This window comes from Dromiciops gliroides, chromosome 2, assembly GCF_019393635.1.
Source record: "Dromiciops gliroides isolate mDroGli1 chromosome 2, mDroGli1.pri, whole genome shotgun sequence".
Taxonomy (NCBI): domain Eukaryota; kingdom Metazoa; phylum Chordata; class Mammalia; order Microbiotheria; family Microbiotheriidae; genus Dromiciops; species Dromiciops gliroides.
Genome location: NC_057862.1, coordinates 237,665,397 through 237,692,732, shown reverse-complemented (window position 1 = coordinate 237,692,732; position 27,336 = coordinate 237,665,397). Strand labels below are relative to the sequence as shown.

Genomic DNA, 27,336 nt, shown 5'->3' with positions numbered 1-27,336 from the left:
TGTATAATATTCTGCTAATGGTTGTAGAAGAAATAGACTTTAATAAAGCATTCATTTGTTTAAAAAACACACACACACTAAAAAGCACAGAGATGCAGAGACCCTTTGATAAAGCATTCATTTATGGTAGAAAGACTATAAAGCTTAGAGGTGAAAGAAACTTTCCTTGAAATTATCATTTATCTAAAACAAAGAGCCAGTATTGTTTGTAATGGAGAAACCTTGGAAGCTTTCCCAGTATTATTAGGAGTCAAGCACGGATATCCCCCTGCTAACATTATTATTTGACATAGTACTTAGACATTTTAGCTATAGCAATTAGACAAGAAAAAAGAAATTAAGGGAATTAGTATTGGCTAAGAGGAAACAAAATTATTTCTTTTTTGTTGATGTGATGATTTACTTAGCAAATGCTAGATAATTATCCAAAAGTAAAGATAATTAATTGCATCAACAAAATAACTCCACAAAAATGTTTATTATTTCTCTGTCGTAGGAATAGAGACTTCAAAGAAAAAACAAATAACATTTAAAATAATAAAATGCATTAAAAATCTGAATGTTAAACTACCAACATACATTGTAGTTAGACAACTACATAGAAATATGAAGAGAAATTTAAGTTATACTGAACCGATTACCAAGGAAATATTTTTAATAAAATGAGACAAAAATAAAATAAATGCAGAAGAACAAAAGGTTCAAGAATATTGAGGGAAATATTGTGGGTTTTTTTTTTTAAAGGGATGAAGGTAAGTAAATAAATACAAGATAATTTGAGAGGCTACTAACAACTTCAAGAATCAGGAAATGTTCCCTATACAGGTGGAGCTCTAAATTGATCTAGCTGTATTTTTTTAAATAATATTTTACTTTATCCACATTTACATAAAGACTATTGTAAACTTTGTTTTTTAGGGGAGTGAGGGAGACATTTGAGGTTAAGTAAAGTCACAGGTTCACAGAACTAATAAGTAACTGAGGCAGGTTTTGAACTCCGGTCTTCCTGACTCCAGGGCTGGTACTCTATCCATTGTGCCACCTACCTGCCCAGCTTATTAACATTTCTTTAAAAAATATTTTTGAGTTCCAAATTTTCTCTCTTCCTCCTTCAACTATCCCCTCCTTGAGTCAGTGAACAATTTGATATAGGTTATACATATTCAATCATGCTAAGCATATCATATTAATCATGTTGTGAAAAAAGACACAGACCCAAAGAAAAAACAAAACATGAAAAAATACAGAAAGTATGTTTTGATCTGCATTCAGACTCCATCAGATCTTTCTCTGGAGGTGGTTAGTATTTTTCATCATGAGTCCTTTGGAATTGTTTTTTGATCACTGTATTGCTGAGAACAGCTAAATCATTCAGTTGATCATTGTACAGTATTGCTTTTACTGTGTACAATGTTCTTCTGGTTCTGTTCACTTTAATTTGCATCAGTTCATATAAGTCTTTCCTGGTTTTTCTGAAATCAACCTGCTTATCATTTCTTTTTTGTGACCCCAATCTTAATGGTATTTTGTTTTTTTCCAGTTAGGTTTAAAGATAGTTTTCAACATCCATTTTTCTTTTCTTTTTTTTTTCTTCTTCTTCTTTTTTTTTTTTTTTTTTTTGGCAGGGCAGTGAGGGTTAAGTGACTTGCCCAGGATCACACAGCTAGTAAGTGTCAAGTACCAGGGATAAAAGCTCAGATTTGAACTCAGGTCCTCCAGAATCCAGGGCCGGTGCTTTAACCACTGTGCCACCTAGCTGCCCCATCAACATCCATTTTTGTAAAATTTTGAGTTCCAAATTTTTCTCCCTCCCTCCCTTCCTTCCTCCCCAAGACAGCAACCAATCTGATATAGGTTATATATGTACAATCATGTTAAATAAATTTCCACATTAGTTATGTTGTGAAAGAAGAATCAGAACAAAAGGGAAAAACCTTAAGAAATTTTTAAAAATTGAAAATAGTATGCTTCAATCTGTATTCAGATTCCATAGTTATTTTTCTGGATGCGTATAGCATTTTCCATCATGAGTCTTTTGGAATTGTCTTGGGTCATTGTATTTCTAAGAAGAGTAAAGTCTATTGTAGCTGATCATCCATCACACAGTGTTGCTGTTACTGTTTGCAATGTTCTCTTGGTTCTGCTCATTTCACTCAGAATCAATTCATGTAAGTCTTTTGAGGTTTTTTGAAATCTGCCTGCCCATCATTTCTTATAGCACAGTAGTGTTCCATTACATTTGTATACTACAACTTGTTCAGCCACTCCCCAATTGATGGGTATCCCCTCAATTTCCAGTTCTTTGCCACTACAAAAAGAGCTGCTGTAAATATTTTTGTACAAATAGGTCCTTTCCTCTTTTTCAGTTGTTTTTAGAAAACAGTTTGGAATTATGCAAGAACAGTTAGAAAACTTTTCATATCTTTTGATCCAGAAATTCCATTATTAGGCTACCTCGGGGAGGGGGGAGTACGGTTGGTAGTGACAAGAAAAGACCCATCTGTATAAAAAGAGGCGTATCAGCGTTACTTGTAATAGCAAAAAGTTATAAACTAACCATGTGGCCAACAGTTGGAAAAATGATTGACCAATTTGGGGCATATGAATGTAATGAAATATTACTGTATAAGGATCTACAAATATAAATAATTCATAGATATTTGGGAAGATCTGTGTGAAGTGATACAGGATATCCAAAACAGAACACATTATCTTCCCTTCAATCCCATCCCCTGAACCCTCTCTTGCTGTCAAACTTCCCAAGTATTAACATGGGTACCATCAGTCATTCAGCATAATTAAATGTTATTCTTTTTTCCCTCTTTAAAATTTAACATTTTCTTTTTTATGAACTTAATAAACATCAGCAAACATGGATATTTCACTATACATACAAAGAGCAAAGCTGTATATAAAGCTGTGAACTTGTTACATACGGTTTTTGTGAAATTTAACATGATCCTAACAAAACTGCCCTTCATATGTTCCCTCCTAAACTTTTTGTTCTTTTAAAATATTTCATTGATGTTCTTTTCTCTCTTAGTTTCTTGCTTCACTATCACTATCCACCATCTCCCCTATTTCCAAGTGGAAGCCCTTCCTCATAACCAATATGTATATGTATAGTATACACATTAGCTGTGTGTGACAATTTTATTCCGTACCTCTTATCCTTCACTTCTCAGCCAAGAGTTGGGAAATGTGCTTTATCATCAGTCTTCTCAAGTCTTGATTGGTCACTATATTTATTGGTACTCTGAAATCTTTCAAAGTTGTTTTTGTTTACATTATCGTAGATGTATAAATCAACCCTTTTGATGAGTTGTTTTTTAGTCATGTCGAACTCTTTACGATCCCTTTTGGGGTTTTCTCGACAAGATACTGAAGTGGTTTGCCATTTCCTTCTCTAGCTCATTTTACAGATGAGGAAACTGAAGCAAACAGGATAAAGTGTCTGAGGCCAGATTTGAACTCAGAAAGAGGAGTCTTCCTTGCTCCAAACACTGCAGTCTATCCATTGCACCACCTAGCTGCCCCCGAAATTGGGCTTTTGGTTCCATTCAATTCATTCTACATCAGCTTATATAATTCTTCCCAGGCTTTTCTGAATTTGTCATATTAATTTCTTAAAACACAATATTCCATTACATTGTTATACCACAATTTGTTTAGCTATTCCCTAATTTATGGATACCTTGTTGGGTTTCCAGTTATTTTTTGAAACAAAAAGTGATGCTGTAAATATTTTTTGTACTTATGGCTCCTTTTCTTCTTTCTTTGTTCCCTTTGGGTATACCCAAAGTACTGATCACCTAGTAATGATAATTGTTGAATTAAAGAGTATTCACCTTTGTGGCTTTTTGGTTATAGTGCTAAATGCTTTCTAGGTTGGTTGAGTCAGTTCAATTCCAAAACCAGTGCAATAGTGTGTCTTTCCTCTAAGAATTGCCATTTTAATTTTTTTTTATGACAAAAAAAACCCCCAACCTAATGGATATAAAACAGCTTCATAGTTGTTCTAATTTGCATCTCTCTTATTATTTGGATCATTTTTCACCTAGTTATTGAAATGTTGTTTATTAATAATGTTCATCTTGAACTCTGAATCCTCCCTTAAACGTGTTTTCAGTCTTAAAGATGCCAGATCTTCCTTTGTATCTCCTTTTATGATTTTTTTTTTTTGGTGGGGCAGTGAGGGTTGTGACCTGCCCAGGGTCACACAGCTAGCTAGTGTCAAGTGTCTGAGGCTGGATTTGAACTCAGGTCCTCCAGAATCCAGGGCTGGTGCTTTATCCACTGCCCCACCTAGCTGCCCCCTCCTTTTGTGATTTTTAAATCATTTTTCAGGGGGTCTGTGATAAGTGCTCATTCTCTCTTTTAAAAATTTAATTGATGTTACAGTGTTTTTTTTCTTCTGGAGATTTTTCCCCTCCTTTTCTTTTACTCTAGCATTTATGCTTCCTCATATCTAGAAGTTGTTTCAGCCACTGGTTTGGCATTTAACTGTATACTGGCTTATTTTTATTTAAACGTTTCACATGCTAGGTTATAAGTGTTTTGGATGGGTGGGATGGGGGAAGGACTGTTATTTTGCATGCTTCATAATGCTTTACTCTGCTGTGGCTGACATAGATATCAATACAGCTAGATGACTGCATTATATTATTTTCTAAGACTTCTTTATGGGACGTATTCTAAGATTTCCTTAGTATAAACTTTTTTGGGGGGGCAATGAGGGTTAAGTGACTTGCCCAGGGTCACACAGCTAGTACGTGTCAAGCATCTGAGGCTGGATTTGAACTCGGGTCCTTCTGAATCCAGGGCCAGTGCTTTATCCACTGCGCCACCTAGCTGCCCCTATAAACTTATGATAGGATCATAGATTTAGAGATAGAAGCAACTTCATCGGATTATTCTTATATTTGTTTTTATTCTGAACTTAAAGCACGCAAAAAAAGAACATTTTCATATACCAAGTAGAACACAAAAAAGAGGATTGATTGTATGTGAAACTGAGTCTTTATTCCATACTTCTTGCCTTTAAAAAAAAGTATAATTAAGTCACCATATTACTTTTTAAACTGCCCTGTTTTTCTGTGGTGAGAACTTTCTTCTGTTCTTCCTGTAGTTAACAAAACTGTTCCTGTGGCCCTCCTTTTTTACTGCCAAACTTTGTGATGCCATAGCCACTGCACTGTTCACTGCCCTTCTGAGTTGCTTCTGTGGTTTCAGACCACAATGGAACTTTCTTAACAGGGGCCCTTTGCTCTTGTTGCCTCAACCTACAGAGCCATGCAGGTGTCCTATACATGTCTCTGTCTAATCTCTAGTTGGCCAGGATTTCCTCCTCCTTTTCCTTCACTTAACGTTGGCTTTTCTGAGTTTCTTAGGTAGCATAATGTATAGATTGTTAGACTTGATGTCAGGAAGATTTCAGTTAGAATCCTGCATTGGATAACTAGCTTTGTGAATTCCGGGCAAATCGCTTAATGTCTGTGGGCGTCAGCTTCCACATCTGTAAAATGGGGGTAGTAGTAATAGCACCTAGCTTACAGGATTGTTATGGGGATCAAATGAGATGATATCATGTAAAGTGTTTCATTAACCTGCGTAATATCTGTCTGTGTTTATCAATATTAGCTCTATTATCATCATTATTATGATTTTAGGAGGTCCCCTTTCCATTTGTCGATGGGCTTCTGAGTGACTTTTAATGATGTTTTGGGATGGTGGAAATGGTTGCTTACTGCATTTTCTCAATTATTTCTTGATCATTGTTTGGTCTGGTACTATTTTTAGGTTTTTGTTGGAGTCAGTATTTAAGAGCTGGGCAGATTGCTTCTGTTTAGGGAGTCATCTTGTCTGGAGGCTTCTCTCTCCTTTTGCAGATGAAGGTAAACAGGCTCAGCAAGGTTAACTTGACCAAGGTCCCATGCACAGTAAGTGGCAGAGGTGAGATTTGAACCCACATCCTGAAACCCCCCGCCTACCTGAAAGTATCACCAATATCAAGGTTTCTAGCTCTACAGTGCCTTTCACCCACTTGTGTCAGATCACATTAGAAAATGTTTCTATCCTCTTGGAAAAAGGTAGGCACTATCTTTCTTCAGGTTTGCAATGGTTAAGTGATTTGTCCTCAGTCATGAGTAAATTGGTGGTAGAATCAGGAATAAAATGTATGAATCTCTTCCCACTTTTCCACTGTAGGTTCTATAAGCAAGGTAGCTGTACTTTTTTCTGTATTTAATAGTTGTAGTTCAATATGGCATCTTGCAACTTGCTATCTGTAGGTATGTATTTCTATCTGTCAAGTGGCCTGGTTTTCAGTGGCTTTATGTTGTTGCATCTTAAATGTTTGTGAATTTTAGGATTCCCTTAAACTATGACATTAGAATTTCAAAAGTAATCTATCTATATTTGATCTTCCAGTGTATCTTGATATTTAGGTACAAAGATAACTACCTATACACTAGATATCTAGCTACACTAAAAGATCAAATACAGCTCTCTTTTGAAATACTGTTATAGTTACCTTGGATTGGGGAAGTAAGAGAGCACTTGGGTCTATATTAGTGAGATCTATATATAGTCCTCTAACCAACAAATGAAAGACTAAAAAGCAAATGTTCCTGAGAGTCCTCAAAAGCCACTTTCTTCTATTATGACAGAAAATTAAAAGAAAAAGTCACTTGGTCATGAACTGTTCTGGCCATAAGTCCCTTATTGAAAGTTATTTGGGCTAAGTATCATTTATCCCTTTATTTTCCTTCTTCTTTTTCTTTTTTTTTTTTTTGCAGGGCAATGAGGGTTAAGTGACTTGCCCAGAGTCACACAGCTAGTTAAGTTTCAAGTGTCTGAGGCTGGATTTGAATTCAGGTCCTCCTGAATCCAAGGCCAGTGCTTTATCCACTGCACCACCTAGCTGCCCCCCCCCCTTATTTTCCTTCTTGCTACCATATGACAATAAATTATTGTGAGAATAAAATTGGATATTAGATCATAAATCTCCCCTACTTAACTTTTCCCTAATTTATCTCCCAGACTAGTAAATGGAAGAAGCTTCTGGTTTTCTAGATAGAGCCTTTATTGTATGGTAGTCACAAGGTGATGTTGATTAGAAGGATAGGAAAATAGAAATACAATACAAATCGTCTTAAGTCTAGGCTTAGTCTATATTCCTTATAAAAACTCACCAAACCGAAAAGGCCACCTTTGGAGAGAGAGAGAGACCGTCTGTGCCGCGCCCTCAGGAGTCCCGCCAAGCAGGCAAAAAGGCCTACTCCCGTTCTCTCCACCCCGGAAGTCAAAAACCCGGCAGGCAGTCTGACATGCACAGCAGGTGGACTGTTCATCTCCTCCCCAAAAGGGTGGTCCTTGAAAAACTGGCGTCTTTCAGTTATCCTAACCGACTGTTAAAAACTTTCATATTTTACCACATTATCATGGCTCTCTTTTGGTTCTGTAAACAAGATATGTCCATTTTGGTACTAGTTCTACCTAATCTGTGTTTCCTGGATTTTCCATAATAGTATTACTTGAATTATTATTGGATAAAAGTCGTGTTCTATTAGAACTCCAGCTAATGAACATGTTTTCCCTCTAAAGAAAATAATGGCATAACATCATTGATCAATTATTTTTTTCTTAATAGTTCTTTTGTCTTCAGATGTACTTACAAGTTAACAGCATAATTCATAGTACTTATAATTTACTGGGTATTGAAGTTGAACTAATTTTAAGTAAAATTAAGAAGGTTTACAGCGGAAGTGCCCTTCCAGAAACCCTTAGGAACTGCCTCCTTATCTTCCACAATTTTTTTCAAGCATTATTGTTAATAGTTCCTAACCTATTCTCCTTTCCAGCTCACCCTTTTAAAACGTATCTGAAGTGAATAGGAAAAGAATTTATATGCACATTTCCCTAATTTACATGGCAGCGTTTTTTGTATTTTTGTATTTAAGGTTTCACTAAAAACATGTGTATACATTATAACGACCCAATCTTGGCACCTTGAGAAGAGTTGAGAAATGTGCCTACCTCCCTTTGCCAACTGGGAGACTGATTATAGAATATTGACTATAATATAAAACTTCTTTTGTGTTGCTTGATTCACTGGGTAGAAGGATATATTAAAAAATGAAGGTGGTACAAATTTGTCTTCTCACCGTCCCTTACACAAAATACTCCATCTCCAGTCACCATGGCTTTTGTACTATTTCTTTTGTCTACAATATAATCCCTACATTCCTTCATCGTACCTTTTACATCAGGCCTTACTGGTTCACCTTCCCCACTCCTAGTTGTTAGTACTCTCTCCTTCAAATTACATTGTATAAGGGCAGCTAGATGGTGCAGTGGATAGAGCACCGGTCCTGGAGTCAGGAGTACCTGAGTTCAAATCCGGCCTCAGACACTTAACACTTACTAGCTGTATGACCCTGGGCAAGTCACTTAACCCCAACTGCCTCACTTTAAAAAAATAATTAAATTGTCTAAACTTTGTATTTATTACCTATGTACAAGTTGTATAATCCCCGCAATATTATGTTTCTTGATATAAGGGATTATTTTATTTTTGAAACTTTATTTAGCACAGTGCTAATACCTAGTAGGCCCTTATTAAGTGATTGCAGAATTGAATTGAAAATGCTTGTGCAGCAGGGGCAACTAAGTGGCACAGTGGATAAAGCACTGGCCCTGGATTCAGGAGTACCTGAGTTCAAATCCAGCCTCAGACACATGACACTTACTAGCTGTGTGACCTTGGGCAAGTCACTTAACCCTCATTGCCCACCCCCCCACCCCCCAAAAGAGTAGAGGGAATTGTCTTCTCATATCTCTTCTTTGGGGCCAGACCTCTAATCAGTCAATCAATTTTGATTGATTAATTAATTTATTTTGTGGTTGGTCTCATTTTAATTGTCATTGTATATAGTATTTTCTTGGCTCTGCTTATGTCACTTTGCATCAGCTCATAATTCTTTCTATGCTTCTTTGCATCAAACATATTTGTTGTTTCTTACAGTAATATTCTGTTGCATTCATGTACCACAGTTTGTTTTTTACAATTCATGTACCATACATACATATACATAATAGCATAGTATCTAAATACTTAGAGAAAAGGTTGATTGAATTAAGCAGTAGAAATAGATGCCCAAAGTATAAATGTTGGGGACCTTAATGTACCTCTCCTTAGTGTACCTCTTTCAGACCTTAAGCAATTATAACAAAATGATGTGTTCTAAATAGAATTTTAGAAAATTTAGGTATGATATCTCTCTGGTAGTTACTGAATGGCAGTAGAAAGGAGTTTACATATTTTTAGTAGTTGTGGCACCTTTACAAAAATTAACTATTGATTAAAACATAAGTCTCATGTAAGCAAATGCAGAAAAGCAGAAATTTTAAGCACATCCTTTAATAAACAACACAATAAAATTTATAACCAACAGGGGACTTTTGAAAAGTATGCAAATTTAAATGGCACAAGGACTTTTTTAGTGACTTGCCCAGGGTCACACAGCTAGTAAGTGTCAAGTGTCTAAGGCTGAATTTGAACTCAGGTCCTCCTAAATCCAGTACCAGTCCGTTATCCATTGTGTCACCTACCTGCCCCCTGCAAATCTAAATGGAAACTAAATAATTTCATCCTAAAGAATTGATGGGTTAAAGAACAAATTTTTTAAAAAAAAGATAATTTAATCAAAGAAAATGACAAGAGTGAGACAATATATCAACATTTTTGAGATGGTGATGGTTATCCCTTTAGTAGAGTGTTGCAATGTTAAACTCTACCCCAACCTATTGAATTGGTTTACTCTCCAAAGTCTTCAGGCATTTATCCATAAAGCAAATTAAAATATATATATATATAAGGTACTTCATATGTTTCTGATCCAAGTAATTTTGGCACATAAAGTAAGCACGTCATTTGGTGAACTAATATAGTTACAAAATTAAAATGAAAAATTCCAAAGTAAATCCTTGCTTTTAAATCTTCTGAAAATGAAATTAGGGGCAGCTAGGTGGCACAGTGGATAGAGCACCGGCCCTGGAGTCAGGAGGACCTGAGTTCAAATCCGGCCTCAGACACTTAACACTTACTAGCTGTGTGACCCTGGGCAAGTCACTTAACCCCAATTGCCTCAATTAAAAAAAAAAATGAAATTATATATTTAGCTCCTTTTTTACAAAGACTATGTATTAATGTTATATCAAAGGACTAGAGGGCATTTATTAAATAAATTCTTCCTTACTAGTGGTTTAAATGATTTAAATTAAATCCATCTTATACTAGAAGATAAACATATAATGAACCTTAAGGATGTGTAAGTTTATTTACTTATTTTTATTCTTAGCAAGAATTCAACTTCAATTAAAAACCCATACTTCAAGTTTATAAACAAGACCACTTCTATTAAAATAAAACAAATAAACTAACTTTATTCACTGGGCTTAGAGGAAAGTTGTGCTGTGACTGTAGGGGAGCTTTGTGGTATAGAGAAAGGTATCTTAAATCCCTATGCAAGTCATATACAAAGTATTATTGCAGAGAAAAAATAGTGGAGAGAATAATCCCTGTTCACAACTCTACACACTTGCCATATCCCAGGCCTCAGTGTTCATTGGATTTTGTGATTTCATGTGTAAGATTTGTATATTTTTTTTCAGTTCAGTATTTCTGTGTGTTCTACTTGGTGTCAGATCTAAGATTCTTAGGATATAAAGTTCCATTAAAAAATAATAATAATCTCAGCCCCTCCTTCTTCTACACTTCCTCCCCCTGTGCACTCATTTTGTATAATATGGTAATGATATCACCGTAGCAGTAATTACGGGTCATCTTCATTTCTTTCATCTCTGCCGGTTCTGATGGCTTCATTCCTTTGACGGAGAAGATTTGGCTCCGGGTGCTATGATTATTTTGTTAAGCGTTATTCGAATAGACAGGAGTGAGAGAAATTAATCAATCCAAATGCAATTAGCATCATGTTTAACCCAGTGATGGACGTCTCAAGGTGAAACAGCCAGGGGAGTTTCAGACATTATTATTCAATCCAGTGGCTCTTATCTAAATTATAATCAAGAGAGGTTTTTATTGGCTTCACGGAGATGAGATGTAACTCTTTCTCAGCCCTAGGGGTCAAGAGATTGGGCCTCCATCTTTCTAGGACTCGGGCTATTGCCAGCTCTTTGAAATAGGATACACCAAATAAGCATCTTCTCTTAATAACCAAGTCACCTAAAATTGTCTATATTATATTATTCTTGCTTTTCTTTGGCTTGAAGTGGTCCTTAAAAAATAAGTCTGTTGATTCTTCTCACCCATAGAACAGTGCAAGAAAGTTCCAAAGGACTCATGATGGAAAAGGCTCTCCAAATTCTGGAAAAAAAAAAAAAAGAACTGTGCAAAGTGGATGCAGGTTGAACCATACTATTTCTTTTGTTTTGGGTACTGTTTTTCTTTTTTGAGGTTTTTCCTTTTTGCTCTGATTCTTCTCTTATAACTAATGACTAATGCAGAAATATGTTTAATGTTATTGTACATCTATAACATATATCAGATTACCTGCTGTCTTGGGGACGTGGGGAGGGAGGGAGAAAGATTTGAAATTAGAAATCTTATAAAAACAAATGTTGAAAACTCTCTCTACATGTTACTAGAAAATAATAAAATACTTTTATAATGTAAAAAAAGTCTGTAGCCATTTTAGGAATCAATATCTAACCCGTGTCAAAGTGGCGTGACTGGCATCTTGTTTTATATACTTTTGTTTATAAAGTCATTATCACTCCTCTTTTGTCTAAACCCCACAGAATGGATTGCTATAGTGGGATATGATCTTACTTTTTAGATGAGGAAATTGAAGCCTTGAGAATTTGATTAGTTCAAGGTCATATAATGAATATGTCTCTTAGATTTACTACCATATAAGGGCATGGGCAGTTCCTGACAGATCTGTGGTATTTAATAAATATTCTAGTCTTGAAAAATGATAGGAATACATTGCTTGGATCACTGATTCACATTGCTCTTCATTCAGTTCATCTCTATCCTTGAAAAGGAAATGGATACATCCATGAAGCAGGCGCTCAGACAAAGTGAGAGAAATAAATTGTGAACTCTCATTCCTTGAACACAAGTTTTATATACTTTTTATATACTTTTTTTTTTAGGATGGTTGTTGTGAATTTGAAAACTAGTCTTATTTTGTAGTTATTTTGTAAGAGGGCGTGAAAGACAGCTGGAGTTTTTTGGATACCTGACAGTTAAGAGTCTTCTTTTGACCTTTTGCATTAAAGTATCATGGTTGACATTTCCTATATTTCACATTCCTATTTAATGTTTTAAGACTAACTCTATTGGTTATATGTCTTTGTCTTGTTCTTTCTGTTGTAGTGTAGAAGGCCAGTTAGAAGATTTTTTTCAGTATTGGTGCTGTCTAGATTTGTTTAGCTGCACAGATGAACCTATTATTTGTCATGCTCTTACTACATTTGCTGGGAGTGAGCCCTATGCTAAATTTGTTTGTTTGTTTTTTTTTTGCGGGGCAATGGGGGTTAAGTGACTTGCCCAGGGTCACACAGCCAGTAAGTGTCAAGTGTCTGAGGCCGGATTTGAACTCAGGAACTCATGAATCCAGGGCCGGTGCTTTATCCACTGCGCCACCTAGCCGCCCCTAGCCCTATGCTAAATTTAAGGAAAATCTTTGAATGTAGATTTAATTTCCTGATTCACAAAGAAAATAACCTTCTCTTATCTGCCTCTTAGAAAAAATTCAATTCAACATTTAAGTTCCTGAAGACACTGTGCCAGGTTCTGGAAATACAAAAATGAAAGAATCACCTCCAAGGAGGAAAGTGTGTTTTTTCACAACTTCCCTTGAGCAAAGATTTTTCATTTTCATTGTTGTAGTTGGATATATTCTCCTAGTTTGATTTTCTTCATTCTCCATCCATTTATACAGATCTTTTCATATTTATTTGTTCCTCCTACTTGTCATTTCTCTGTCACAGTTATATTTTTTTATTCATATGCTACAATTTCTTTAACCATTGGCGACTTTATTTTCACTGTTTTGCTACTCAAAAAACTATTGGTATCACTACACCGCTGGAACATATTAGTAATTTCTTACACGTAATTCCAAATTGTCTTCTGTACCATTTTACATCTTCACCATTAGTAGGTGGTTTACCTTTTTACTTTTCCTCCAACTGTTTTGGTATTTTTGACAATTTGGTTGTAAGGTAAGACTTCAGAGAAAATCTTATTTTACATTTTTCTTATTTTACATTTTTCTTATTTTTAGTGATTTGGAGCTTTTTTTAATGAAAGTCGTTGTTGATAGTTTGAATTTCTTCTTTTGAAATCTATTCATATGATTTGACCATTTATCTATTGAAGAGTGATCCTGAATCTTATATATTTATATCATCTCCCTATGTATCTTAGATACCAAACTTTCTGAAAAGTAGCATCACATAGGGTCCTGGACTTGGAATTAGGAAGACCCGAGTTCAGATTGTGATTTTTTTCACTTGCCCATTTTGTGGCCATGGGCAAATCCCTTAACTTCTTTGAGTCTTAAGCAACTCTCCACAACTTGTCTCTAAATTATAATCTGATCCGTGTAGGTGCTTTACCATGAAAAATAAATCCTTGATGTATTGATGGAATAGACTTTTATTAGAGATGACTAATACAAAGATATTTTCCCCACTTTACAGTTCTTTTCTAGTTCCATTTGATCTTGTTCATGTAAAGGTTTTAAAATTCCATCTACAAACTATGAAAATAATCTATATGCATATCAGGACGTTCTCAATGTATGAGAAAGAAGCAGTAAGACTTTTGTAAATATTATCCTATAACAGATCACCATTTTAGAATCACACAGTTAGGTGAAAGGTTTAGAAAATTAAAAATCCCCTTATGCTTACTTGTTGCTGATTCTAATTCAAGAAATATTTATTAAGCACCTACTGCCTCCGAGGCACTGTGCTACTGGGTGAGAATACAAAGACAAAATGGAAAAAACTCCTTGTCTTACAGAACTTACATTAACTATAAAGTGTGTTTACATGTGCTTTCACTGAATCTGTGATCTCTGGTGAGCATCTTTTCAATAGTATAGGTTGTGACCCATCCACCCCCTTTCATTTTCTTCAACTCTTGTCAGCATCTTCCTATAAGTCAACCATAATAGCTCTTTCTAATGTACTGGAATGATCCTCTTGATGCCTTAACATTACAGGGATATAAGGGACACCAGTAGAACAGATATGCCGTCCTTTGGTTACTCCATGCTCTCACCACATGATTACGCATTCTTCTTATCCCACCATATATATATATATATATATATATATATATATATATATATATATATAATTTTATTTTATTTTATTTTTAGTGAGGCAATTGGGGTTAAGTGACTTGCCCAGGGTCACACAGCTAGTAAGTGTTAAGTGTCTGAGGCCGGATTTGAACTCAGGTACTCCTGAATCCAGGGCCGGTGCTCTATTCACTGTGCCACCTAGCTGCCCCCCCCACACCATATATATTTAATGAAGTCATAATTTATGCCTGAACTTCTTAAATTTTTTTCCACTCACAACCCCTTTTCACCTAAGAAATTTTTATGTGACCCTGAGTATATAGGTATATAAAATAGGTATACATAACCTTTTGTTGCCAAATTTTTTGTAATCCCCACATTTCAGTTATGCAACCCCATATGGGGTCATGACCCACAGTTTAGGAAGGTTTGGTTTATGCCACTTCTTTTGCACAATTCTTGTTTGTAATATATCGTAGCCTACTCATGCCCACTATGTTCCTCCATTATTCTCTTTGTGAATAGAAACTTAAATTTTTTAGAGGCTGTGTTCTTCCATAGCAGCCAATACAGCATCAGTAGTATTGTTTTTAAAAGATGGGCTTTTACTTCAGGGAGAAGCTTGGGGTGATTATAAGCACTGTGGAGTTTCCCAAAGGCAATCCAGCCTTCTCTCTTCCTTTTCATTTCTGAGCCTGTGTGATGCACAGTGCACACTTATAGCTGATTTACCATTACATATGCTAACTAATGTGATGGAAACACTAATTAGACTTACACTTCTCAATGCATGCAATCAAACTTCATCAATCAGTATGTGCAAACAATACAAATATCAGCCCCCTCTAGGAACAAATCACTAACCTGAAGATTATTGGTCCCAATAAACATCTTTCATACGGGTAACCAGGACCAGGTTTCCCCTCTGCCTGACTGGAGGCTATGTGTCTTTCTTCAGAGTGGTCATCTGGCAAGCCTCTGTAAAGCACTTGAATACTGGCTGCTTGAGTCTCAGTTCACGTCCCATTCATGATCCAGATATAGACTGATGGCTAACTCTTCTGGTGGATTTCTCCTAGTTCTAGCTATGGGTATTCCTGATTTATTTTCCATATAATTTGATTAGTAGTTTATTACAGAAACTACTGATAAAAGTGTTTGTGAAATACATTTTATGATATATTTATGATATTTTTCTATACTAACAGAGGGTCCATATGCTTCCTTATCAGTTACCTAAGGGCATATGTTGTTCAGTATGTCAAACCACACGAATGTAAGAAAAACAACTTAATCAGAAAATGAAGGCTTAAAACAAAATGGTATTAATTATGTTAAGTTGATAAACATTTCTACTATCTCAGTCCATGGTCCACGCACATTGTCCATCCGAGGTATTTCCATTGATGGACCAGCTCCATGGGTCATACAACTTGTCTTGGCAATAGGTATTCTTCATCTACTTGGTTTTTTGAGTGTGGACAGCAAGACTGACTCCTTTTAGTGCTTATGGATGTCATTTAGGAAGCTTTGCAGCAGTGTTCATGGGCTTGATGCAGTCATCATGCCTTTGCTTTGAATTACATTTAGTTCAGTGATATATGTTTGTTAAAATCATACAAGGTTCCTTGAACTGAATGAATGAAATTATAAATAACATTTATTTAGCAATTTAAGGTTTACAGATTGTTTTACTTGTATTATCTCATTTGATCTTGAGGTATTTCCTATTATTGTCTTACATATGAGGAAACTGAGGCTGAGGTAGGTTAAGTGGTTTTCCAGGGTCACAGATCCAGACATTTGTGCTAAGTGCTAGGGATACAAACAGCAAAGTGCTGGGGAAACAGAGCCATTGAGTCTCAGACCTCAGGGAGCTTATATAGGGGTAGACAACACACATAGGGGAATTGTGGCCATGGAAGTTGAAGGGATGACGAATGGAGACATAGGCCAATTAATGGGGATGCTTTTCCCAGGAATGGTAGTTTTGATTTGGTTACTTTTTTCCTAAGCTAGAAATGGAAAAGTCAGTTGTTAAAGAGGGAAGGTTATGCATACAAATGGCTGAAGAACAGCATGCTGGGTCTGGGCTAGATCTGGTGAAACTGTGAGGAGCAGAGTCCCAGGTGTTGGGTGGAGCTGGCACAGCAGCATCAAAGGCAAGTGTCCAAAGAACAGGACAGTGGGTTTGGGTCAGTTTGGATGTTGATAAACTCCTTCCAGTCAGGGAATCAAGGATGAGGTGCTGACTGTGACATGAAGATGTCCAGCAAAGATAAATGACACTCTGTTTATATCAAGTGAGCATAAAGTTGGGAAACAGGTTTGCCAGAGGTATTTGCCAGTGTCCAGTACAGAGACCAAAACTGAAATGAGGTTCCTTCTGAACTTCCCTGACTTCAAGTTATAGCAAAAATCCCACCTTCTCCAGGAAGCCTTTCCTGGTCCCTCTTAATTCTCATGCCTTCCCTCTCTTAATTATGTCCAGTTTATCCTGTTTAGGGCTTGTTTATACATAGTTGTTTGCATTTTGTCTCCTCCATCAAATTGTGAACTTCCTGTCAGAGACCATTTTTTGCCTTCTTTGTATCCTTAGCAGAGTGCCTGGCACATAGGAGGTTCTTCATAAGTATTTACTGACTATAGATAGTGAAGTTCTCCATGGGCTCCTATTAGCAGATAATATACTGATTACAGCAAGCCCCATAAAATTGCAAAGCCTTTGATGGGATACGTGGGGTGTTCACACCTCTGGTGTAAGGGTTTGCTGGGCCCTTTTCAGGGCTGCTTATCCACCACCTTTGGTGTCTACCTTCACTCAGCTCTCATCTGTGGTTCCAGAAAGCTGTGGCTTGCACTTTGATCACACCCTGGTAAACCATCTCACCAGACCACTAAACCAGGTTGAGGGTAACCAAGAGTCCTCAAACCGATTGATGACTTAGGGGGAACGTCTACCCCAAGTATGTAAAAATTCTTCCCTGGAGGAATGGGTAGATAAGAGCATTTTGTTTTAACTGTCATGAAGCTGGCTGAAGCAGGCATCATGGAGCACTTAGAGCTTGGTTAGGCAGCAAAGACACTAAGGTCATCTACAACATCCTGGGCCATCAGCAGTCATCCTGACTTTTGTGTTGCCACTGGACTCTGATGACTCAGGAAGAGAGAGTGAGGCTGATGACTTTGCACAGCTCTGCCTCACTTAAATCCAATTGACACACAAGCTAAGACATCACCCAGGATGTCATGGATCCTCTGCAAAAACTGAAGGATGAATAACAAATGAGATACATAAACACTTGACAGAATTCTCACTTTTCACATGAAAAAACCAAAATGGATCAAGAGTGCCTGTTGCCCAGATTAGGGTATCCAATTAAGAGAGCTGAACCTTCTGTATATATCTCTATCTCCATAGGCACTATCACTACATGGAAGGCATCAACATTTTAAATAATGTACTTCCACCAATGATGAAACCTTTATAAGCAACTCTTTCTAAGTCTTCTTTATTGCCTCCAGCTGGAAGCAGGGACAGTCTGTGATGTCATGGAGGAGCAAAATCCCCACCCCCAACGTTCAGAACATTTCTCCTAATTCTTTTCTATCTATTCATTGCCTAGTATATACTTGACATTTAGTGGCTACCTTCCTGTCCTGTTGTGGACGAGTCTTCAAGGATGCAAAAGGTTTTTAAAAGAGAAGCCAAATACCATAAAATTGATAAATGCTATTACTACTCCAAAGAAACCTTCTCTGTGACTGGTCACTAAGGCATCATTTCAGGACACAGATTTGAATTGAATAGGATTTCTAAATCTCCTTTCTGACTTCCAGCTATAAATTGCCATCCAGTATAGCTCAGGAGAAGGACGACTTCCAGCTGCTGGCCTTATGACATGGTATTTGATCTTCTGTTACAAATAATGTTTCACAGATACAAGTCATTCACATTGCCATTTGCTTCATTTTTTCCCCCCTGACCACCCATATGTCTTCTAGTGCATTTGGTTGTGTTGTTCCTAGAGATGTGGGAGAACGATTGGTAGTGATCCCTTCTATCCTTATTGCATTTTTCTTCTTATTTTGTAACTGGAAGGAACAGTATCAGGACCAGTAGTTTTCATTTGGGATTGAAAACCAAATGTCATGTCTCTATTTGATTAAAAAGTTACTTAACCTTTAAATTGTTCCCTACATAAAGATCCAGTGGAATTATGCTAGGCAGCTGCCTAGAAGTTAAAATCTGGAAAATCTTTGTAATGAAACCCATATGTCATGGGGAAAGGATGCAAAGCCCTGGCAGAGTGGGCTGATCTTACAAGAGATTCTGTACCCAATCTTGTTAACCAGGGCGACTGCTGGTAATCCCTCATTCCCTCACTTGTAAGAAATCAATCTATACCACTGAATCTTTTTCAACCAGCCGCCACAAAATTTACTGCAGAAAGCAGTTTGGGGACAGTCATCATGGAAAAGGAGCCAAAGGCAAGGCTAAATGCAGGATTGCAGGATTGGAAGTTCTAAAGAAGAGGCTATATTAAACCTTGTTCCTCCCTCTCAGCAGGAAGAGATAGAGTCCTCCCTTTAGCCCTGACCTTTTTAGGTAGAGACTTGCAAAACTGGGTTTAAAGATCATGGTCCCATCATTCAACTGGCATAAGAATCCCAATTATTTACAGCTACCATGATTCCAAGTGTGTGTGTGTGTGTGTGTGTGTGTGTGTGTGTGAGAGAGAGAGAGAGAGAGAGAGAGAGAGAGAGAGAAAGGGAGAGTGCCCTGGGGTAACTGATAAGGAAGTCATAAGAATAACCTAAATTTAAAGTTTTGTTGTAATTTACTCATTCAGCATCTTAAAATAGTATATAGGCAGAGCCTCTTTCTCATACTAACTGGAATAATTCATTATTAACCCTGTGAAGACTGTATCTTTTGTTTGTCACTTTGCAGCATGTGCACTGAAGCTACGAAGTTCTGTAAATCATGATCTGACATGGAGGGGGTCATGTTTCTGTTCTTCACAGCACAGATTATGACATTGGCAGGTTGACACATCCTCTGGCCACAGCCATTACGATGTGGTAGTAGCATCTCCTTCTGATTCTTATTTCTCTGAACAAAAAGCCTAGAATCATAAATGTCCGATTAAAAAGGTCAGTAAATGGTACTGGCTTGAGATAAGACTAGTTTTGTTTATGAGTATTATGGTGTTTTGTCTTGCTTTTCCCCCTACCAATGGCACAAAACAAAAACTAGGGCTTGAGAGAGAACCTGGGCGGGGGGGTGGGGGGGGGTAACAAGCTTAGGAGGAAGTAACCTTGCCCAATCTTAGAGAACCAGGAATACATTTTAGCTGTAATTATTGAAAACCCAAAAGGAGAGGAGCTGAAGAGGAATAATAGAAACATTTTGTAAAATTTCTGTACCATTTCTACTTCTATAGGGAAAAAGAAATTTGGGATCCTTGTTGGGAGATTTTTAGTGATATACATTTAAAAATAAAAGTGTGTGTGTGTGTGTGTGTGTGTATGTGTGTGTTTAAGAAGAAGAATACAGAATAGCAGAAGGTTGTCTCTTGCTCCTAATGGGATTTTGTAGCAGCATGTGTGTTTGTTTCAGAAGTCAGAAATGAACAGATGTTGGTATAAATTACCTCTGTGTCTGATGTCTTGCAAATTAAAAGCGCGGTTGGCATCACTAAACAATTTCCCCAGGTTGGGGGGTGGCATTTAGCGGGTGGTGATTATTGTAGCAGGTCGGTAAGAATCTTTAAGCTGCAGCAGAGCACGATAGCGTGGATAAAGAAATGAGGAATAAAAGGAGAGGTCTGTGAATTAATCAGAAATGTTAACATCTCTGATGACAAGTGAACAGGAGGGCACGTGCTCTGGAGCAACCCCCAACCCACAGTAATTTCTCTCTCTGCACAGAAGGGGCTGGTGCTTGCAATCTGATTTATAGGGCACCAGCCCTCTTTTGGGGAGCGGAGGTGTCATGCATTCGTATATCTCCTATATGGGACTGGCAGGAGAGAAAACTTTCTCCTCTACCAAGTAGATGATGATGTCTTTTGAATTGCTTCTACTTTTACAGTGGTGTCTGCCACTTCTGCAATTGGATTAGGTTGAAGGGGGAGGAATGATTGAAAGGGAAAGGATCTGTTAAATTCAAGAAGTATAAGCCCCTGGAAGAGGTTGGAAAGTTCATCTTCCCTTTTTTTCTTCTAAACTCTTTTGATCTCTCAATTAGATTAAATCTTTGCTCATTGTGGCATCTTAAAATATTGACAACCCTTTCATTTTGGAAAGACATTGGAGAATAGGCAAAGATCCAGGGGACATTGAAGCAAAAAGTGCAGCAGGGTGAGTGTGTAATTAGTGAAACCAGTGGCAGGGCTCCAAGCCCCAATGCTTTTGGTTGCAGGAATCCTGCCAACTCTGAATTTCTGCATTGCCCCATGGCAACTTTCAAGACCAGTTGAACCACCTGTGCTCTTGAATCATCCATTCTAGATGCTTTTCTAAAGTCCTCGGACAGCAAGCACCCTAGGGCGGGCAGCCCAGTACACTGTGCCAGATTTTTTCATTCCACAAATCGGATTAGACTATCTGCAAAGAAGGCCAAGGCAGATTTATATGATGATGCCAAACTAGAGGAAGGAATTTCTTTGGAACTACTGGAAACTGGTGATCTCATATCATTGTTGCTTCAGGTCTAGATTAAAGGCCTCTGCTGCTTCCCATATATCAAAAAGCTAGGTGTCTGAAGTTTGAAGATCTTCTGGACCTCACCGAGAGCCTCACATTTCCTTATCCATCCAGTGAAGGAAGTTAGGCCAGCTGACCTCTAAAGTTTCCTTCCAATTCTAAGTCTGTGATCCTATGATCTTAGTGCAGACTTGTCAGCTGCTCTGGGAGGATGGAGCCCCAGGGGTCACCTTTTCTTTTTTCCTTTTAGTTGATGGCCTGGGGACTTTGCTAAAGGGAATGAAGTCTTTTACAAAGTCTATAATTAGAGAGGGTAGAAGAAAGCCATGGTGAATTTGAGAGATCCAGCATTTCTGTTCAGAAACCTAAAAAAAAAAGGAACACTTATTGTTGCTATGAGCTTCTTTGGGCCCGTTTTCTCATCTGTTGGTGAGAAATAGGGTTAATGATATTTGCACTACTTACCTCATAGGTAAGAAAGGGCTTTGTAAATCTTAAAGTTCCTTTAAATCAGTGTTTTTTGTTACTACTACATTTTTAACCTGAGTTATGTGGGTGTAAGTAGCTATTTTCTTTGGAGTGGTATACATTCCTAGGCCACAAAAAAGAACTAACCCCACTCCATGGAAAGACCTCTTTCTGAGTCTTCTGCTACCTGAAACTTTATGGGATTTCCATCCCCACGAAAAGAGTGTCATCCTAAGTTCTAAGAACTTGGTTGAAATAGCTATGGACTGAGCATTATGAGGATTGCTCTCTGACAGGGCCTTTCCCTCCTTCCTGTCTCCTGTTTGTTGTGGGGTTTTGTTGTTAGGTTCTCTTGACTGTACTAGTGTTTGAATCTCTCCTTAGTTGTGTGACCAGCCATTAACCATGGGCAAGCTACTTCATTTCTAAACCTCGATTTCCTTATCTGTAAAATGGAAATAATGATGCCATTACTTCACAGAGTTGTGGAGATCAAATACGATAATGTGTGTGAAGTATTTTGCAAACCTAGCTAGCTTTAAATCTAGGAGTAGAAGTGAAAATTCATTCTTTCAGTATGTTTGGTATAAAGAGACTCTGTAAGGAGGCCAATACCGATGATTACCTTATTCTTTCAGGTAATTCTTGTTCCCTCCCATTTCTTAGACAGAGTCAATACACCATTAGGATCAGTGAGCCAAGCAAACAACCTCTTTATACCATAGGATCATTAAATTATCAGGGGCTTTAATTTAATTTATAAATTAAATTATCAGAGATTCCAAAGGCTTTAGCCCCCTTATTTTATAGATGAGGCTGCTGAGGCCCTGAAAAATGACTTGCCAAGATCACATGTGGTAAGCATGAGTAGGATTTGAACTCAGCTCCTCTGACTCCAGAGCCAGTGCGTTTCCCACTGTACCAGGCTGCCTCTTCTGGCTTCTGGAACTATCACATAATACTTTTCATGGGTCCTGAAAATGGCTGAGAGAATAAAATGGCAGTTAAACCATATATGGCCCTTTCATGCTACTTTGGACAAAAAGAACACAACAGAGGGCTTCTAAGTAGTGGATCTTGTAATTGAGAAATGTTACACTTTCATTTCAAAGCCTCATGTGTAAGAAAGTAGCTGTATAAACCCTGTTGTGACTACAGCACCAGAGATTGATGGTACTGAAAGCCAGAGAGAGACACATAAACCCTGCCTGGCTATATTAAATATCTAGCAACTGACAATGCCAAGAGAGAGAAGACCAAAGCTCTATAAACTCTACTTTATTATATCATCCATAGATGAACTGCACCGAGGGAATATAAACTGTGTTATATTACAGCATCCAGGGACTACCACTCCTAAGAGACGAGGGCAAATGATGTCTAATTTCAGTGAGAAGTCAGTAGCCTGGAGAGGGCTCTCTAATTTCAGCTGTATCATAAGCAAGTCCCTTGAGATCGAGAGAACATGTTAGATTACACCATTCACAAATTGATGATACTGAATAAGGAAGACCATTTTTCTACTACGATTGAGAATTCCATTGTGATCTTTTAAGAGTAGGATGGAGGTGATAGCCTCCATTTTTTTCCCCTGACCTTCTGAAGCACTCAGTAGTTGTCCAGTACCATGTAAGGCAACAGACTAGATCTGTGCAAACAACCTTAGAATAGGATGGCTCTTGAGTTTTTAAACTATGATCATAAATGAGCGCGATATCAGAAGTATGGCCAGTTTTCATGTTTGTCTTCCATTCCCAAGTGTGATGTTTATTTACATTGACCCTTCTTTTCTTTTCTGATTTCAGCTAGAGAGATGACTCGGGGAAAATTTCTCAACATTCTGGAGAAACCCAAGAAATAAGCCACAGCTTGTGAATAAGATAAAATGGACTATGAATGTTCTTCCTTCCTTCCAGCACAGACCTCACAGCCCCGCACCGCTTCCTCAGGCCTGGGGTATGTCGTCAGGAGCACACTTCTCTACTGCTTCTGTGGCTCTGCTTCTTGTTGAGGACATTGGTTGGGAGAGAAGGATCCGCTCTCCATAAGGATCATCCATAAGCATTGAGACTTTGGCATTGTAAGCCTCGATCACCAGAAAGTCTTGTTTTATTCTTCAGAGTGAAGTGCCACTTCTCTATTTATAGAGATGATGTAGCATCTATATGGGGCCTTACCCTGCCTCCTTACGATCCCTTCATTGGTCCAGCTTAGTGATATCTCTGGTCTAAATCATACTATTTGAATTTGGTGCATATTGGGTGGGCCCTTTAGTCATATGGATTTCTTAGACAGGTTGTCGATGAGGAGAAAAGATGACTCACTGGGAATTTGGAATTGGCCCATATAGGATATTATTTCTATCCTGAAATAGCCTAGTATGTCCTAGCTCCTAAGCATTCACATCCTGAGAAATAGGAGTTTCCTAAAACATCATCTGATCAGACAATTCCTTACCTCTCATTATAGTTTTATTTCCCATTGTGGCACTTACTATTTCTTCCATTCTTGCTAAGGGGTAGCAGGATAGGAGGGAGTGATGGCTTGGTCCTTCTAGAGCTAGTTGTAAGGTGAAAGCTCTATAATGGGAACCTAAGCTATCATATTATGTCATAAGATATCATGGCTCCCTGGTAGTCTCTCAGTATCAAACTACTAGAAGAGGCAAAGAAAAAAGATTGCTCCTGGTTTATGACTGGCTATGGCAGGCAGTTCTGGCTCAGCTTAATTCGGTGAGTCACAGCCTAAAGATGGGAGAAAGTGATGCTATGAAAAGAGAACAAGTTAGAAGAGTCAGAAGGTCAGAGAGTAGAAACCCTCTTTAGCTTAAAGAAACGTGACTATATGGAGGGGCTATAGCATTATCCTTGTATCCATATTACTTCATCTACATTAAAACATTTTGGCTAACAGAGAGATCCTGGTTCAGATGCAACTATTCCAAAGCTCTGTAATCACATATGTCACAGAGGATAGGTTAAAACCCCATATGGGGATTGAAATATCAAATTTTCTCCCCCCCCCCCCAAAGTCTACATTTTGCCAGTTCCCATGTTTATGAAATAGATGGAGAATTAGAATTTACCTAAAGTCCAATGGAATATGACCAGCCCAAACATTTGTTTGGTGTTAACAAACTGTCCTTCTTTGAAGGTAGAAAGACTTTCTAGTGTTCTTTGGTCTTAATTGTCGTGGTGAGCAAAATTTTCTCAGTTCATCTGAGAAGATGCCATTTATAAAACTTCTCGATCAGTACTTTTATGATGCTTGTGCCCTATTTGCTGTAGTAGAATTACTATTGGGTTTTCTCTCCAATAAGGTTAAATTACTTAAAATAATTCCACCAAGTAAGAGGAGAAAGAAAATTAAAGAAAAATTAGGAATGAGGAGAATGTTCTGTTTGGTTGCTAGTTAGATTTGGTTTAGAAAATTAAACCATTTGAAGTTTCATTTTTAAGTTAAATATATTGCTGGCATTCCTTTATTTCACTAAATGCGGTTGAGCTCTGTACATATTATATATATATATATATGTATATGCAATCTAGCTGTGTGTGTGTGTGTGTGTGTGTGTGTGTGTGTGTGTGTGTGTGTGTGTGTGTGTGGCCCCCAAATAATGATCTTAATGTTATATTTTTCTTTTGCTGGGTATTTTGGAGAATTGATAACAAGCACATTGAGTGCTATGGGAAATTAAACATGAGTAATATTGGAACATAAACCTAGAACTCATGTCTACAATCAAACTATGTCATTGGTTCCCTGGGCCACTTTTGGTTGTCTTACCTTAGCTTCTTGTTCATAGCACTTAATTGTTCTCAGCAGTGCAGCAAAGTAGATGCTTTTAAATTGCAATATTTATTGGTTTTGTTACCCTTAGAAATGTTGATGTATTTTTATATTGATAATATAAGTTTATGTACAGTGTACGTATGTATGTACTTTACTTGTGGGCAGATTATTATTTGTATATGGTGGTTGCTGTCATAATAAATGTGTCTCATTTTATAGCAGGGCATGGAATTTTTCTAAAAGTTTCAAGTTACATATTTAAACCCTAGCCATCATTGGAAAGCTCTGCATTTAATAGTAAAGAACCCAGTTATTGTATTGGGGTATGTTAAGTATCTAGAAATGGCTTGAAGCTCCTTGGAGAATTCAGCTGTTCTTTAAATACTATATGGTGGAATTTTAAATAGACTGTTTTAAAACAAATAATCCAGGGATGGGTATCCTCATTCATTGGCATACTGCTAAATAATAGTCAATGGCAAATTGAAATTAAACCCTGTTTTTTCATCCTGGATTAGTATTGATTTGCACAGGAGGCCCCTGTAGTATTTTTCTGGATTCTTTTCAACATTAGTACCTAGGTCTGGCCCTAGGCAAAATTGTGAAGTAGATGATTTGTCTTTGGCACCCATGAGCCCTTCCCTTTCAGCACCTTTCACTTTCCCTAAGTGCTTATCCTACTGTTCCCTGGCTACCCAGAGAGCCCTATCTGATTACTGTCCCACCTAGGCCTGCCCTCCCCAGGCACCCACACTATATTTGTCATTTGTCGACTTGTCATTGCCCCTATGAGACTGTAAAAACTCCTTGAGGTCAGGGATTATATTGTGTTTCATCTTTGTATTCTAGTGCATAGCACAGTGCACCAGACATTAAGAAGCGTTTAATAAATGTTTATTGAACTGAATGCTACTATGTGCTCTGGGTCTTTTCTTCTCCCAGTCTTCTCTTCCCTCACTCTCCCAATCAGAATTCACATCTCTATACATTCCTTACCATCCAACTGTTACTGGAAAACAACTCTGTGAACCAAACCTAGCCAAGGTTATTACTGACTGACATCTGCTTATGGGCTATCCCTGTGGGGCATCTGCATTTTAGCAATTCCTGGATATGTGAATCCTTAATTCAAAGGAATGAATCTCTTCTGGGGTATTTCAGAAACAGTGACAGGCCAATTAGAAAAATATTTGGGGACCTAAGAGACTTTAAATCAGGGGAAGGAGACTTGTAGCTAAGATGGATTCTTGAATAGAGGCAGATTGTCTGATTCTCACACACCTATTCCAGCAAAAACCTGGAATTTAGACCAAACTGAGCAAAGATCATGGCATCCAAAGAGAACTTATACTAAGTGATTCCTTCCACTCCAAAACTGCACAAAAAGTCATCCAGCAGTCCATGGGCCACCAGAAATGGGAGCTGTCAGTGAAGCCCTTGCTAGTGCACCCCAAAACCAGTAGCTTCCCAATGCAAGCAGAGAGGGACCAGGGACATAGCCTGCAATGCTATTTGTATCCCCAGTGCTTAGCACAGTGGCTGCTACATAATAGATGCTTAATAAATGTTTATTAGCCAACTGTATGCAGTAAGAATGGAGTATGGGCAAGCATGCTCTGAGAAATCCCTAGGATGGGGGGAATTATTCCACATTGGGAACTTATTCCTCCAGATTGTTTCATCAAGGAAACGTACCATTTCTTGAGGAAACAAAGCTGGGAACTGTAACGATTGGAATGACGCCACCTGCTGGAGACTTACTGTAGAAGAGTTCTGCCCATGAAGCGAAGGTCTTTGAGGGCAAGACCAGGAGTCTTTTCTTTGGCGTCAGGAAGTGACGCGGGCTAGTGGGAGGAGGAAGGAAGAGACTGGCACTCGCTCTGACTCTCTGGCCTTTGGACTCTGGTGGAGAGCGGAGCTAGAAATGTGCTCTCCCTTTAATAGATAGGAATCTAGGCCTTTCTCTCTCTTTACCAAATTCTTATTCTCCTTAATAAATGCTTAAAAGTCTAACTCTTGC

At 37.8% G+C, this 27,336-nt stretch overlaps 1 protein-coding gene across 1 annotated transcript in view; it reads left to right on the top strand.

The window, feature by feature from the left end:
• LIN52 (lin-52 DREAM MuvB core complex component) overlaps positions 1-26,223 on the top strand; it is a 119,387-nt gene extending 93,164 nt beyond the window's left edge. Inside the window, exon 6 of the mRNA XM_043983995.1 lies at positions 23,330-26,223. Coding sequence (XP_043839930.1) covers positions 23,330-23,385 — 56 coding nt within the window. The 3' untranslated portion in view covers positions 23,386-26,223. The remainder of the gene's footprint in view (positions 1-23,329) is intronic.
• Positions 26,224-27,336: the final 1,113 nt, after the last annotated feature.